This window comes from Necator americanus, chromosome III, assembly GCF_031761385.1.
Source record: "Necator americanus strain Aroian chromosome III, whole genome shotgun sequence".
NCBI classification, from domain to species: domain Eukaryota; kingdom Metazoa; phylum Nematoda; class Chromadorea; order Rhabditida; family Ancylostomatidae; genus Necator; species Necator americanus.
Genome location: NC_087373.1, coordinates 7,558,130 through 7,572,633, shown reverse-complemented (window position 1 = coordinate 7,572,633; position 14,504 = coordinate 7,558,130). Strand labels below are relative to the sequence as shown.

The 14,504-nt window shown below is 41.5% G+C and overlaps 1 protein-coding gene across 2 annotated transcripts; it reads right to left on the bottom strand.

Moving 5' to 3' along the window:
• Positions 1 to 253: 253 nt before the first annotated feature.
• RB195_008872 (uncharacterized protein) lies at positions 254 to 13,997 on the bottom strand (the record flags this gene model as incomplete). 2 transcript variants are annotated; one of them, XM_064195591.1, is made up of 24 exons in its annotated part: positions 254 to 463; positions 1,318 to 1,434; positions 1,494 to 1,583; positions 1,645 to 1,743; positions 1,810 to 1,997; positions 2,744 to 2,863; positions 3,945 to 4,031; positions 4,108 to 4,156; positions 4,221 to 4,288; positions 4,405 to 4,534; positions 8,935 to 9,079; positions 10,092 to 10,179; positions 10,263 to 10,375; positions 10,813 to 10,937; positions 11,000 to 11,116; positions 11,189 to 11,304; positions 11,381 to 11,505; positions 12,229 to 12,329; positions 12,460 to 12,665; positions 12,792 to 12,875; positions 13,260 to 13,408; positions 13,473 to 13,588; positions 13,711 to 13,824; positions 13,890 to 13,997. In XM_064195591.1, the coding sequence occupies 24 exons, from the start codon at positions 13,995 to 13,997 to the stop codon at positions 254 to 256; spliced, it is 2,865 nt and encodes a 954-aa protein (XP_064046736.1). The 2 variants fall into 2 exon arrangements, with proteins under 2 accessions (XP_064046736.1, XP_064046737.1); XM_064195592.1 differs by lacking the exons at positions 11,381 to 11,505; positions 12,792 to 12,875 and having other exon boundaries at positions 11,189 to 11,294.
• Between the last annotated feature and the right edge of the window lie 507 nt (positions 13,998 to 14,504).

Sequence of the window (14,504 nt, the reverse complement as noted above, 5' to 3'; positions counted from 1 at the left end):
ACTAACAGTGGAGATAGGGTACAACTGATCGCTTCACTCATAAAATATAGAACATTGTTGTTATTGTCTCAAATAAAACTTAAAGAATGATTTATGCTTTATGTTGTATTTATAAGAAATACCCAAAGCATTTTGTGTGATCCATTATAATAATAAAGTCATTCTTTTGTAATTGACGCTCGAAAGCTGTGTAGGATCGGAAGGATTCTCCTCCTCACCTATGCAATCCTTCGTTTTCTGCTCAGCTGAACGATCACAATTCCATACGATCGATAGTCGTTTCTCGGTGTTCAGCCGCATTCTGAGCAAGATTTTTGAAATGTTGTGAGTTTTTAAACTCTTGATATAATGAGAATAAACAGTGAAGAGATTGAATTCGTCCATTGTAGACAGGTATGTCGAGAAGATTCAAGCAAATATCCGCGTATTCCTCCAGATCAACATCCAAATCCGCAGTTGGTAGCTAAATGAAAGAAAGTTATGTTGGAAATACATTTGAAATTCGGTTAGAATTGGATTTAATTGCTGAAAAACATCTTGAACTTCCTCATAAATGAGCGAATCCCATCAAGAAAACGAGAGGAGGCTAACTTTTGGAAGGTTCTCTTCTCAATTAAGGACATAACATCATTTAAATATTTCATAAAGGTAGTATTTTTTTTGAATAACTGCTGTCGTGGTAGAAAACGTTATTCACTCCCTTCATTCAATCCAGAGGATTGCCTTATTTGTTCGAATGAAGCATATTTTGAGTATTTGATTTGCAAATAACCTACATTCGGGTTTCATAGAAAGTTTATTAGCACTTGGGTCCAAGCTAGAATATGAGCTGTTAAAATGCTGGGAAAGGAAACACGAAAACAATGATTTCATCGATTCATCACCTTTTTTTTAATCTGTTTACGAAAAAAAAAACTCGAAAGCCATGATCATTTCAGAGGTGATCTGTCTCATTTTTGTGATACTCAGCCTAGCTCCTTTTAGAGCAATAGTATTGGGGCTTTGCCACATAAATGACTTGTTGTTATTTACAATAATTACAATCATATTGTTGATTTCATGCTTTAATTTGCTTTATTTGAAAATAATAGACTTCTAAATTGTAAAGGGAAAATCGTGACGATTCCGTTTCCGAAAAAATAATTTGACGACTACAATTTTGACTTTGAACATTTTTTGAACAAAAATCTTCATAATCGCTACTTTCGGGTGGAATCCCTGTCATATGCCCCCATACTCTCGCGTTTCTACTCCCTTTATGAATAAATACAGAACTAAATGGGCTTATAGAGATTCATAGAGCATTAAAAACCAAACCTGCTTTCCTTCAATAGCTTTCTCGAAAGCTGGATCAAATTCTTGCATGAGAGTCTCAATATCTGGCATTGGATGTCGAAAAAGTACGGTTTGAGGCGGCCTCGATCGGTGCAACTCCTAACGTCGTTCAAAAAAATCAGGTATTTTCGTTAGGAAATCACTTTACCTATGCAAACCTTTATGTTAGCTATCCATTTATCAATTTCGTGAGTGGATTTATCCGCTCGTTCTAGGCGTTTCACAGGAGTATCACTATGAGCGGCTACCTAGAAATAGTAAGATTTTCAAAACAAGTTGAAAAAAAAAATCACAAACAGGCAGACTCACATCTTTGTTTGCACGAAGCAGTTGCATTTTTAAAATTGTCGGATCACTTTGTTGAATTGCTGGTTCGTCCAGTTGTGTGAAACCGATGTTATCCTCAACCTATAAGTCGCAATGTGGATCAAATCCTGAGAGGATGTGAATTTTCTGCAAAGTTCAATGATGAACCTCGTCTGGTCGGGGAATTTTTATCATCGCGTCAATATCACCAATGGCTGGCATGTAGTCCATGAGAAACAGCCTTAGCAAAGGTCGTGGACGAATCTCTTCCGGTTGATAAGCGTCGACGAAGGCAAAAAGTTGCTCCTCTTCTTGACTAAAGTCATGTGCTGCATTATGTTCGGAATCGGAATATTCTGGAATTGCAAACACTTCAATTACATAAGATTAAGTCGCAGGAATAAAGAACCTTTGGATGAAAAAAAAACATAGTTATCCGTTAAAAGCAACACACCACAAAATTGACGATATTGGTATCTCTCCACGAAATAATATGGTTAGGTGTGGGAAACTACCTTCGAGTTCAAATTTTTTAACGAGACACTTTATGACGCGCCGGTATCGCCAGCAGCCTAGTAGTTCGTTTTGCTTTGAGAGGTTAGGGGTGCTAATTGATTGAATATGAACGTGGATACATCCAATCTCCCCAATCGTCCTGAAAAACGGCGTGGGAAGCCACCTTCGAGTTCGAATTTTCCTACGAGACACTTCATAACGCGCCGGTCCCCTTAGCAGCCTAATCATTCGTTTTCCTTCGAGAGAGAGCTGTTGAAGAAACCTCACTGACTTTTGTCCGCTCACTCGTATACTTAGCGCATATAAAGGCGCGTCATAATGTGCTTCGTAGAAAATATCGAACTCGAAGGCCATCTCCCACGCCATTTTTCAAGGCGATTAGGTGAAATTCAGCGTAATTGCGTCCATACTCGTAATGTAACTTGGCTTAACTTTATCTTTCGTGCAAAGATCGCAACATCGTCAATTTCGTGATATGTTGACTTTGAAGCGCGATTTAAGAGTACGATTCCGCTTTCTCCTTCTCATCACTTCGACTATGGCGTGACATGCTCACTTGGATTTCATTCTGGAGTCCAAATCTTACCGTGGCTATCACTATCGCTGTCCTCCTCAGGTCGGCCAGAACGTTTCATCATTTGTTGGAATGGTAGCGTGACTTTGGACATGATCAGGTCGTTTAATGTACTTCGACCGGAAGAGCTGGCTGAACAATCAAGCATAAGCACTGGTGCACAATTGGCGCATATAAATTTAAAAAAAAAATCAAGTAAATATACAAATAAATAAGTAAAGAAATGAAGCGTTTTTGCATTTTGCTGACAATCAACAATCAGTAATAGTAAATTGTATTTTAAGACTCATTCTTTTAGTTCTAAACCACATGAGACTGTTGTAAAGTTTTTGTCTGTAGGTTTAGAATTGTCGGTTGGAAGGTTAAAGGCATCACTCCACGAATCTGAGGTGGTACGGATTTCATGTGGAGTATTTTTATACGGGATAGTAGGTATGGAGAAGGGGGGGGGGGGGTGATTTCGTCTATTTCTTCCTAATTGCCGTAAAAAAACGGCCCGGAAGATGCGGCGCGCTCCAATCGAACTCGTTGTAGAAAATAGCGCGCCGGATCGCTCGAAGCTGTATAGTCCGGACCGTTTTTCACGGCAATTAGGAAAAAAAATGGAATCACCCTTCTCTTCATAATCCACGACCCCGTATACGAATACTCCACCTGAAATCCGTACCACTTCAGATTTCATGGGGTGATGCCTTTAAGTAGTTCGGCCTGGCGAATGCAACAATTACTAAATCTAGGACGGAGGTTGGAAACTTGAAGTTTCAAAAAGCACCAGGGTATTAAAGGAAAAACTCGGAAAATTATGGTATAGAGATCTTCTTCCCTAGCGGATAATGGACTCATTTATTAGGAATCACATGAGCACCAATTATAAGATTTCTATTTTATTTCTATTTTCATCCCAGATTTTCTCTAAGATTTTTCATTTATTTTATTTTGAATTTTTAGAAGTGTTCTTGCTCAGAAATCATAGTTCGGAACACTGTTTTTCTACTGCTCACTTATGGAGGTCTCCAGGTCTGGTGACTTTCTGATGCGTTTTAGAGTCGATTTCCGAACGCAACGTGAATTTAGCTGGACGAATCCAAAGGCACCAATCCAAAAAGTTGTACAGTCACAAATGAGAAAGGTTTGCAGCGGAACAAAATTGACGATTTTATCTTCTTGATCTAAGGATACGGGGATCTGGACGCTTAAAGCTAAGCGAACGTACGTTTATGCTCCTCTGACTTCGGCATTGTCGGGGGACTTTGGTACGCAGGAGGTGAGGACGGCGGATACGCAATACTTGCTGGCAGATCTAAAATACATCACTTATACTTCCGGATAAAATGTTCTGAGGTGTCAAAGTAATTTTATTCCTCATTGATACATACTTAATGCTTCTTCGTATTCACTCGATGCCCCGTTTGAAGGATCCGCACTCTGGAAAACTCCCAAAATTTCTCTTCTTGAAAAGATGTAAAAATAATTTGATTTCTAATCGAACCTGATTTTCAGCAGGGCCGGTTTGACGATTATTTGCTTGTTTTTCGGAAAATCGAACAGAGCGTACACCTATAAATTGAAAAGAAATATAATTGATAATTAATTATAAAATTAGCGAGGGAAATATGCAAATGTTTACAAGAAGAAAAAAACATTCTACTTGAGAGTTTTGCAGAGCGACGTACTGGTTGGGCGTTCTGCGTTCAACATAGTCGTAGACTTTCCATTCCTTGTCTCGTTGTGCGGATCCACAGTAAGTCCGTCGTCAGATTCAGAGTAAGGAGAAACGACAACTTCTTCGTTATGGCGAATTCCCTGAAACATCATTTGAACGATATTAATTCGAAAAAGGAGAAATTTTGATAATAATGGTATTTTTAATTAATAGGTAGTAGTAATTTAAGGTAATAGTAGTAATTAAGTAATAGTAGTAATTAAGTAATAGTAAGTAACTGTAGTAAGAATCTAATTATAATAAGTCAAAGAAAAAGATCAAATATTTCTTCATATAAACGAAAATATGGTGAAAATAATCCTTCTAAATTTTTTAGGATTAGGAAAAGAACGGATTAGAAGGTACTCCAATAATGACGTTGGATTTGGATTATGTACCATTTGCTTTGCACTAAGTAACACTTCAACGATATCAATTTCATATATATCGTATAAACGTTGTTAGAATAGAATAAAAAGAAAAAAGTAGCAGAAAGAAAAACTTAATTGAAGAAAAACTTTAGTTGACTTTTAGCAAAGTTACTCGGACTATAGGCGTTCGTAAACCTCAAACGATTGTGAACTGAAGTCGATCACTCACGTACACGCATCCCATGCGGATCCACTAATACTATACACTTCATCTTTTCATTCAATAATCCAGGATTCAATGCAAATTTGTAGAAAAGATGGAATATACTCTAACCTTCTCCTGGAAAGTCGTAGATTTTGAAATATAAGTAAAAACTTTTGTTCACAGTATGCCAAAATATTATGGTGAGAAATAAAAATAAGGTGTTTATGACATTAAATGAAGAGCTGTTAGAACCTAGAGGGAGCTTTGCTCACTTCACTCATCGCTGCAGTTCACGGTGATCCCATCACCATCCGAACTGTCAATCACGCCACTGTAAACTACAAACATTGTTATTCTTCGATACGTAGCCTTTTTGTTCCCTTGGAAGGAAAACAATGCATACAGTAGGCCAAAAATCAATTGACAAATAGCTTTTTAAGGGTTTTCTCTTTGGAAAACCACTGAATCATCCTCAAACCTGCACCGGAACTACTGTAACTCGTGCAGTAGTCATTCGGCTTTGTTCTGGATTTTGCGTTGCTCCAATTACTCCATATGCTGATTCTTTCTTCAGAAAAGCGAAGATAGTCGCTATGGAGACGTTAAGCAGTTTCGCTAATTCGACTCGTTTCATTCCTTGATCGATTCGTTTCGCAGAATGGATTTTCGAGTTTCATCTGGCATTTGCCGTGGTCCGAATGTTGTAGTAAGTAAAATAAGGAAATCTTCCAGGAAAACACAAAAAATACACTGGATAAACGAAAAATTAAAAATGTGAGAAGAAGAACATTTCAATTCTTAAAATAATAATATTGAAATAATAAAAAATAATCAAATAATACTATCACTAAGGAAGCCAAGTAATCCTATTTTCCTTCAATTTTGGGGACGATTCAGTGATTTTCAGAAGAGAAAACCTCTAAAAACCGTTTATCAATAGATTTTTGGCCGCTACTGTATGCATAATTCATTGTTCAGTGTGAATGCGGTGGAAATATCTACTATATAATAACGGGCTTATTCTGTCACGTGTGTCTGTGTGTGTGTGTGTGTGTGTGTGTGTGTGTGTGTGTGTGTGTGTGTGTGTGTGTGTGTGTGTGTGTGTGTGTGTGTGTGTGTGTGTGTGTGTGTGTGTGTGTGTGTGTGTGTGTGTGTGTGTGTGTGTGTGTGTGTGTGTGTGTGTGTGTGTGTGTGTGTGTGTGTGTGTGTGTGTGTGTGTGTGTGTGTGTGTGTGTGTGTGTGTGTGTGTGTGTGTGTGTGTGTGTGTGTGTGTGTGTGTGTGTGTGTGTGTGTGTGTGTGTGTGTCAGTCACGAAATTCAAAATGAGGGGTGCGACGGGTCCACCGGCGCCAGACACCTATGGAAGGGGGTGCGACGGGTCCACCGGCGCCAGACACCTATAGAAGGGGGTGCGACGGGTCCACCGGCGCCAGACACCTATAGAAGGGGGTGCGACGGGTCCACCGGCGCCAAATACCTATAGAAGGGGGTGCGACGGGTCCACCGGCGCCAGACACCTATGGAAGGGGGTGCGACGGGTCCACCGGCGCCAGACACCTATGGAAGGGGGTGCGACGGGTCCACCGGCGCCAGACACCTATGGAAGGGGGTGCGACGGGTCCACCGGCGCCAGACACCTATTGAAGGGGGTGCGACGGGTCCACCGGCGCCAGACACCTATGGAAGGGGGTGCGACGGGTCCACCGGCGCCAGACACCTATGGAAGGGGGTGCGACGGGTCCACCGACGCCAGACACCTATAGAAGGGGGTGCGACGGGTCCACCGGCGCCAAGTACCTATAGAAGGGGGTGCGACGGGTCCACCGGCGCCAAATACCTATAGAAGGGGGTGCGACGGGTCCACCGGCGCCAGACACCTATTGAAGGGGGTGCGACGGGTCCACCGGCGCCAGACAGCTATGGAAGGGGGTGCGACGGGTCCACCGGCGCCAGACACCTATAGAAGGGGGTGCGACGGGTCCACCGGCGCCAGACAGCTATGGAAGGGGGTGCGACGGGTCCACCGGCGCCAAGTACCTATAGAAGGGGGTGCGACGGGTCCACCGGCGCCAGACACCTATAGAAGGGGGTGCGACGGGTCCACCGGCGCCAAATACCTATAGAAGGGGGTGCGACGGGTCCACCGGCGCCAGACACCTATGGAAGGGGGTGCGACGGGTCCACCGGCGCCAGACACCTATGGAAGGGGGTGCGACGGGTCCACCGGCGCCAGACACCTATGGAAGGGGGTGCGACGGGTCCACCGGCGCCAGACACCTATTGAAGGGGGTGCGACGGGTCCACCGGCGCCAGACACCTATGGAAGGGGGTGCGACGGGTCCACCGGCGCCAGACACCTATGGAAGGGGGTGCGACGGGTCCACCGACGCCAGACACCTATAGAAGGGGGTGCGACGGGTCCACCGGCGCCAGACACCTATAGAAGGGGGTGCGACGGGTCCACCGGCGCCAGACAGCTATGGAAGGGGGTGCGACGGGTCCACCGGCGCCAAGTACCTATAGAAGGGGGTGCGACGGGTCCACCGGCGCCAGACACCTATAGAAGGGGGTGCGACGGGTCCACCGGCGCCAAATACCTATAGAAGGGGGTGCGACGGGTCCACCGGCGCCAGACACCTATAGAAGGGGGTGCGACGGGTCCTCCGGCGCCAGACACCTATAGAAGGGGGTGCGACGGGTCCACCGGCGCCAGACACCTATAGAAGGGGGTGCGACGGGTCCACCGGCGCCAAGTACCTATAGAAGGGGGTGCGACGGGTCCACCGGCGCCAGACACCTATAGAAGGGGGTGCGACGGGTCCACCGGCGCCAAATACCTATAGAAGGGGGTGCGACGGGTCCACCGGCGCCAGACACCTATAGAAGGGGGTGCGACGGGTCCTCCGGCGCCAGACACCTATAGAAGGGGGTGCGACGGGTCCACCGGCGCCAGACACCTATAGAAGGGGGTGCGACGGGTCCACCGGCGCCAAGTACCTATAGAAGGGGGTGCGACGGGTCCACCGGCGCCAGACACCTATGGAAGGGGGTGCGACGGGTCCACCGGCGCCAGACACCTATAGAAGGGGGTGCGACGGGTCCACCGGCGCCAAATACCTATAGAAGGGGGTGCGACGGGTCCACCGGCGCCAGACACCTATGGAAGGGGGTGCGACGGGTCCACCGGCGCCAGACACCTATGGAAGGAGGTGCGACAGGTCCACCGGCGTCGAAATGTTGCGCAATAACTTCGTGTGCATGACGCAAAAGATAGATGGTTGCAGCCGTTTCAAAGCCGTGGCCACGGGCGCTTTGCTTTACACCGTATATGACTCCTCCGTGTGTTCATTTCCTTCTTTGTTCGCCTCAAGTTTGTAGCACGTCGTTCTCAGAAAGTTGAAACACGCATGCAAACGGGTGCTTAAATAGTAGCAAGATGTTTATGTGGTCTGACGTGGAACGTTATCATTATTACTAGAATGATGTCTTTCACGTCATTTAATGTTAAAACATCATTCTGTGATAACTATTGGGGGAAATCAAGAGGAATACCCATACTTCGAGTAATGCTTTCAAATTGTATCTATATTATTCTGGCATCGAAAGAGTGTTTGCAGCTGATGGTCGAATATTCTCCAAATGTAGAATTGACGTGTTTAGAAGGAAAAGTCCGTAATCTTTCGCCTTAATTTATAATATAAAGAAGAGAAGGAAAGCGTTGTTAAAAAAAACACAAATCTAATTTTACAGAAATCACCACTACTATTAACTTTCATTGATCAGTGAAAGGGAGTGAAGCTAAAACCACCGAAAGTCTGAAGTCCGGCTTTAGCCGGACATTCAGACTGGTTTAGCTAATAAGTGTTAATAACCAATAACGCTTACTATTTTCATTATGAAGAAGAAGAAAAAGAAACTCTCATACCTGATCTTCTTCTAGTCCATAAATTTGACTGCGTTCATCTTGCGAAGAGTCGTCACTAATGTTGTTCCTAGTTGCTGTATAGACGTTGGGAACGTCCATCATGTCAACATAGCAACGACGGGAGTGTTCTACGCTTTCTAGTTGCCTTAGCAACGAAGACAGGAATGGCCTAGCTTAGCAGGTAGTTTTTCTAGAATGTTCCCGACACCACCTCTTGAATGTTAGAACTGGAAGTACTTTTTTTCAGCACTTGTAATGCTGGATAATTTGGTTAAGAAACAAATGAAAGGAATGCCTTTATTCGATTGACAATGTCAAGCAACAGTCAAAATAGGTAAAAAGTCTTTATTACGGCTAACGTTTCGGCGTTGTCGCCTTCGTCAGAGCCTGAAAAGTCAGAATATTTGCTGACTGACTCAGAACAGTTAGAATTTTTGACATGACTTGTTCTAGATGAGTCATTTGAGAGGATATGCTGCAAATGTTTTGACTTTCCAGGCTCTGGCGAAGGCGACAGTGCCGAAACGTTTGCCGTTAAAAAGACTGTTAACGGACTTGGCTAACGCTTGACATTGTCAATCGAATACTTGCAGTCGCTATGCCAAGATTCAAGCAGAGTCGAACTTTTACCCTTCTGAAGGAATGTGATTCTACGAGAAAAAAAAAATGAATTCCTAGTGGATTATTCGCAACTTTACAAGCTAAAGTTTAACTTCAATACGAGAAATGAGACAAATGTGAGGATGTATTCGAACGAATTCTAAGTTGAAGTTGAACGCGTGGGCGCAACCCCTAAGGGATCGATCAATACCGTGCACATTTGTCATTATTTTCGTTATCGTTATTTTTTTTTTCGGTACAACATTTTTCTTTTGGTGAAGAGGAATTTTCGAAAGCTGAGTTTTACTAAAGAACTGTAGTGTCAGCTGAACTGGAGACGATGAGCGTCCAGAAATCTTTATGCATCCTTATCAGAAGTTATTTAGTGAACCAACAAAGGTTGCAGGATTTTTGACATGTTCTCTTCTTATACTCAACAGAGTAAAAACTTGTTCTACAGAATCCGTTGGCGGCATAAAATGGGCACCTGAAAAAGTCATCAATAAATGTACAGTAATTTTTTTTTTAATATGAATATACTAAACTGATCCGCTCACCATATATTATTATCTACACAGTTGCTGCGCGGATTTATTCCAGGCCGACCAGTTGTCCTGTGGTTTTGGGTTGGATTAAGCTTATTAGCTGGAAATACGGCTTAATTAACACAGCTCATCCACACGGTTGATTGCTATATACCGTAACCCGCTACAGTATGTGACACTCACCAATCCGGTACTCCAGTTCTACTGTTGTTGTAGCGATTCTATTGTATGTCACTACAGGAACAAGATCGGAATGTGATGTGAGAGTAAGCCCAGCATCCTCCTTTGCACAGAATCTAAACACTGTCGAGTGAAGTTAATCAACAGAATTTAAAGGCAGCATACCATAGCTAATCTTCCGAAAAACGGCGTGGGAAACGTCCTCGGTGACCGTTTTTCCCTACGAGGCACCTTACACCGCCACTTTTGTACAAGCACTGCTTTCTTCAGCAGCATATAGATTGGTTTTAGTTGAATAGACCGCTGAGGAGATCTTATTGAGTTTTGTCCACTTGCTTGCGGTACGCGGCGCGTGTATAGCGGTGGCTCGTTACAAGGCACTTTGTAGGGAAATTCGTACAGAAAGGTTGTTTCTCACGCCGTTTTTCAGGAAAATTGTGGGGATCAGAGAGCGATAATGCTCGTTCACATAATCTACACTGCGAATCCTATCGTTTTCTGGGATGATCGTCAATTTTATGGTATACTACCGTTAACCACTAATTCTACCTACCTATAGCCAGTATGTGTTTGATCTCGATTTGTTTTTATTTCTACACCGGCTAAATAACAACCATCCACAGCCACTCCTTTAGGTGGATTCACAATTTTCACCTCAATTTGTGAATGATTCGGAGACTAAAAAAAGCTGTGAACGACTAGTTTATCTGGATTCGTGACCTTGTGCCAAGAATAGTCACCTTAATCCAATAGTTGCAAAATTTGAAATCTTCTCTGATCTCTCTTCCAAAACCGAGAGTATCTTGTAATTTCTGCCAGTTCGACGCCGCTTGTAGTTCTGCACCACAACCATGCGGCTAAAATTGGTTGAAATTTTGGGGAAAAAAATGGGTAAAAGTGTTCCAATAAATTCACAACTCTTTGCTTACCCGTTCATTACAAAGTGCTCCCCCGTAACCGCTTGGACAAATACAACGAGAACAATTACGTGGATGTGGAAAACCACCATTTTTACATTTAGCAGAGAATTCGGGTCTACACTTTTCTAAAATTTAATGTTAGGAAGTTATAGCGTCATTAAAATACGTGAAAGTGCTTGAATTAAAAGAGATCCAGCTCACTTCTGCATCCATAATGCTCGTTCATCATAAATATGTCGATGAAGGATAAAATATGGGAGCCCAGCGTTTCCAGATAATTTTTATCGTTCGGCATCATCGTTATCAGATTTCTACTCATAGCTGCACTGTAAATAACCTATGTTACGCATATAACAGAAGTTATCCACATTTTTTTTTATTACTTTACTATTTTTTATTTTTATTAATATTAGTTTTTTATTATTTAGTCTCAATTTTTATTTTATTTTTAGCACTGATCGTCTACTAGCTTCTTATTCTATCAGTACAACTGATAATGATAATGACTTATAGAAAATGATAATGGCTATGACTGATAGAAAATCTTATTCTATCAGTACGACTACGTATAAGGGAGCGTGTCACAAAATTGACAATGTTGGGATCGAGGAAAAAATAAAGTTAAGGGTAGACATTCCGAGCTTGGGAGTGTTCACGCTCAATTCCTTCTGATTAACCTAAAGAATGACGTGAGAAACTTCCTTGCTGCACAAATTTTCCTACGAGGCATCTTACAACGCATCACCCCTGTGCGCGCTACGCGTAAGCCAGCGAGCAGACGGTAATCAATAAGATTTCTCGGGCGGTCCAATCAAGTAAAACCAATGGATAGGCTGCTAAGGAGAGCGCCACGTGTGCAAGAGTGGCGTTATGAGGTGCGTCGTAGGAATTTTCGCACGGGAATGCTATTTTCAACAAAAATTGAAGAAATCGAACGTGAACACGTTGATACTCGTAATCCACTGTTCCAATGATACTTTTTTCGTGGGGAGCAACCAACAGCGTTAATTTAGTGGTATGCCGCCTTCTAAGGAAAATCTTCAACTCACGAATGTGAACCGTAATGCATAACGCTTCCATAATCGTATCCGAACCCGTAGTTATAGTTTGTTTGTGGTGATTCCTTAGTAAATTGATCACGCCATCCGCTCTGAAAAATTTTTTCCTTCTCTTCATTTTGTTTCCTTAAAAAAATATAGTAAAAACTAGTGAAAGGAAGAAGAGTAAGAAGTAAAGTAGAGGAAAAAAATTAAAATTTAAATATTTAACTTAGAGCTTACCTTGATATTTCTTTCAATAACCGTGATATATGCATCACGATCGTATCTGGACATCGTATGGAAGAATCCAAGCGCATGTCCAAGCTCATGCACAGCAACCCCGACATGTTCGCATCCTCTGCCAAGCGAAAGTGATTGTTCACCGCCGTTCTTACCAACGTACGACCAACATCCATCCTCAGCGACCACACGAAGCCGATCGTTTGCTGTAAAGATGCCGGGGACGAGAATTTTTAGACGTTTTGATATTTTCTTCTTCAAATATAGGAGCGCTTTCTTCAACTTGGTGCTAAGCGGAATCAAATTGCGATCGATTGATCAAAATTTCTTACCGCGATCGCTACGGTAGAAATTGATGCAGGTGTTATCTTCCCATATTTTTGTTGCTTTAACGAAAACCGTCTGCAATCTGCTACCTGTAAAAATATTAATTGATACATTACCATATTTATTTACATCATAAAATACTAATGAATACATTATCATAATTATTTACATAATATTTAACTAATTTATTCAATTAAGTAATTAATTTTATCTATTACATTTACCGTTATACATTGTGTTTTATTTATCATTAATCAATACTATATTAATTTAGAATAACAATAAATATCAATAACACTTATAATTTAATATTAATCTTATATATTACATTCATAATTATATATTGTGTTTTGTTTATCATCATATTATATTAATTTATCTAATGTTTATTCATTTGATCTATTTTTTTTTATTTATTTAGTTTATTCATTTATTTGATATCGACACATGATGTACACGTGTTCTGTACTCACTTGTTTCGTAATCAAAAAAATACGGTACTCCTTGAGACCACAATTTTCGAAGATACGAAGAATCCTTGAACGCTTGACGCTTTGTTCGATTACGGGCTCCACCACTCGTTTCCTCCTCAATATTCTCTAGAATTTCTTCGGCTTGTTTCCTAAAAAATTATTTAAAAAGTATCGTTTGAAAAATTTGTAAAAAAAATTTCTTTATGTGCATACTCGGAGAGAATCATATCTCCTTGATATAGATACTCTCCAATGCCGCTTTTCTCGTTAATTTCATCGATCGAACCATCATCTCCGGCGATTTTATCCCTGACGATCAATCGAACCTTCTGGAAAATTTTCGGAGCGAAAACATGCCTTTTTTTTTTAGTAAATCTTTAGTCTAACTTGTCTATAAGTCTTTAACAAATTTTATGAAAGAAATTTCAATGAAATTCTTTTGGGGGCTTACCTTTAATTTTTCTTTAAGAGATTTCAGCATCTTCGGCGTTAATTTTAGCATATTTTTCACTTTAGACCCATACTCTTTGAGTTTCTTGTACAGATTTAATGTCACATTTAGATCCTAGGAATAAAGTGTGGAAATCGCAGGAAAAAAATTAGTAAAACTATGTTTTTGTGTAACCAAACCTTCTGAAGCTTTGTCTTAATGCTACCCTTTATTTTATCGATCAGATCCTTGAAAATCCCGCCATCGACACCGACCACCAACAATAAGCACAGAAAAAATATCCGCATTCTTACTGTAAACGAATTTAATAATCATTAAAAAAATACTCGTGTTTAGATAGCTGACAATTATAACTGTAGATAACTGTTTAGATACTGTCATAACAGTCTAGTAACTCTGCTACAAGTGGTTTTTTTTTCGGGAAGAAAAAGACCCGGGAGATTTAAAGTTAGAGGAAATTGAAGAATTTAGGAGCAGATTTCCACGAGATTATCCAGAACTGAGGCACTTTTCCGTGATTGTCTACTCCCTTATATTCGGCTCGTCCTTTTTCATCGTTCTATTTGTCTCTAGGACTTTGTGTCATAACAGTTCACTCGAGAAAACATTAATATTTAATTATCCTTACTAAATAAACGTTAATGAACAGCTTTTTCGGCGCTTGTTTTGGATGTTAATTGTCATTGTCATTGTCATTGTCACTGCCATTGTCAAAGCGGAAAATACAGTGTTGTTCACGTAGTAGTTCGAATGTTCTTCTGTCTTGAAACCTCGGCATGTTCTGTTTATGTTTT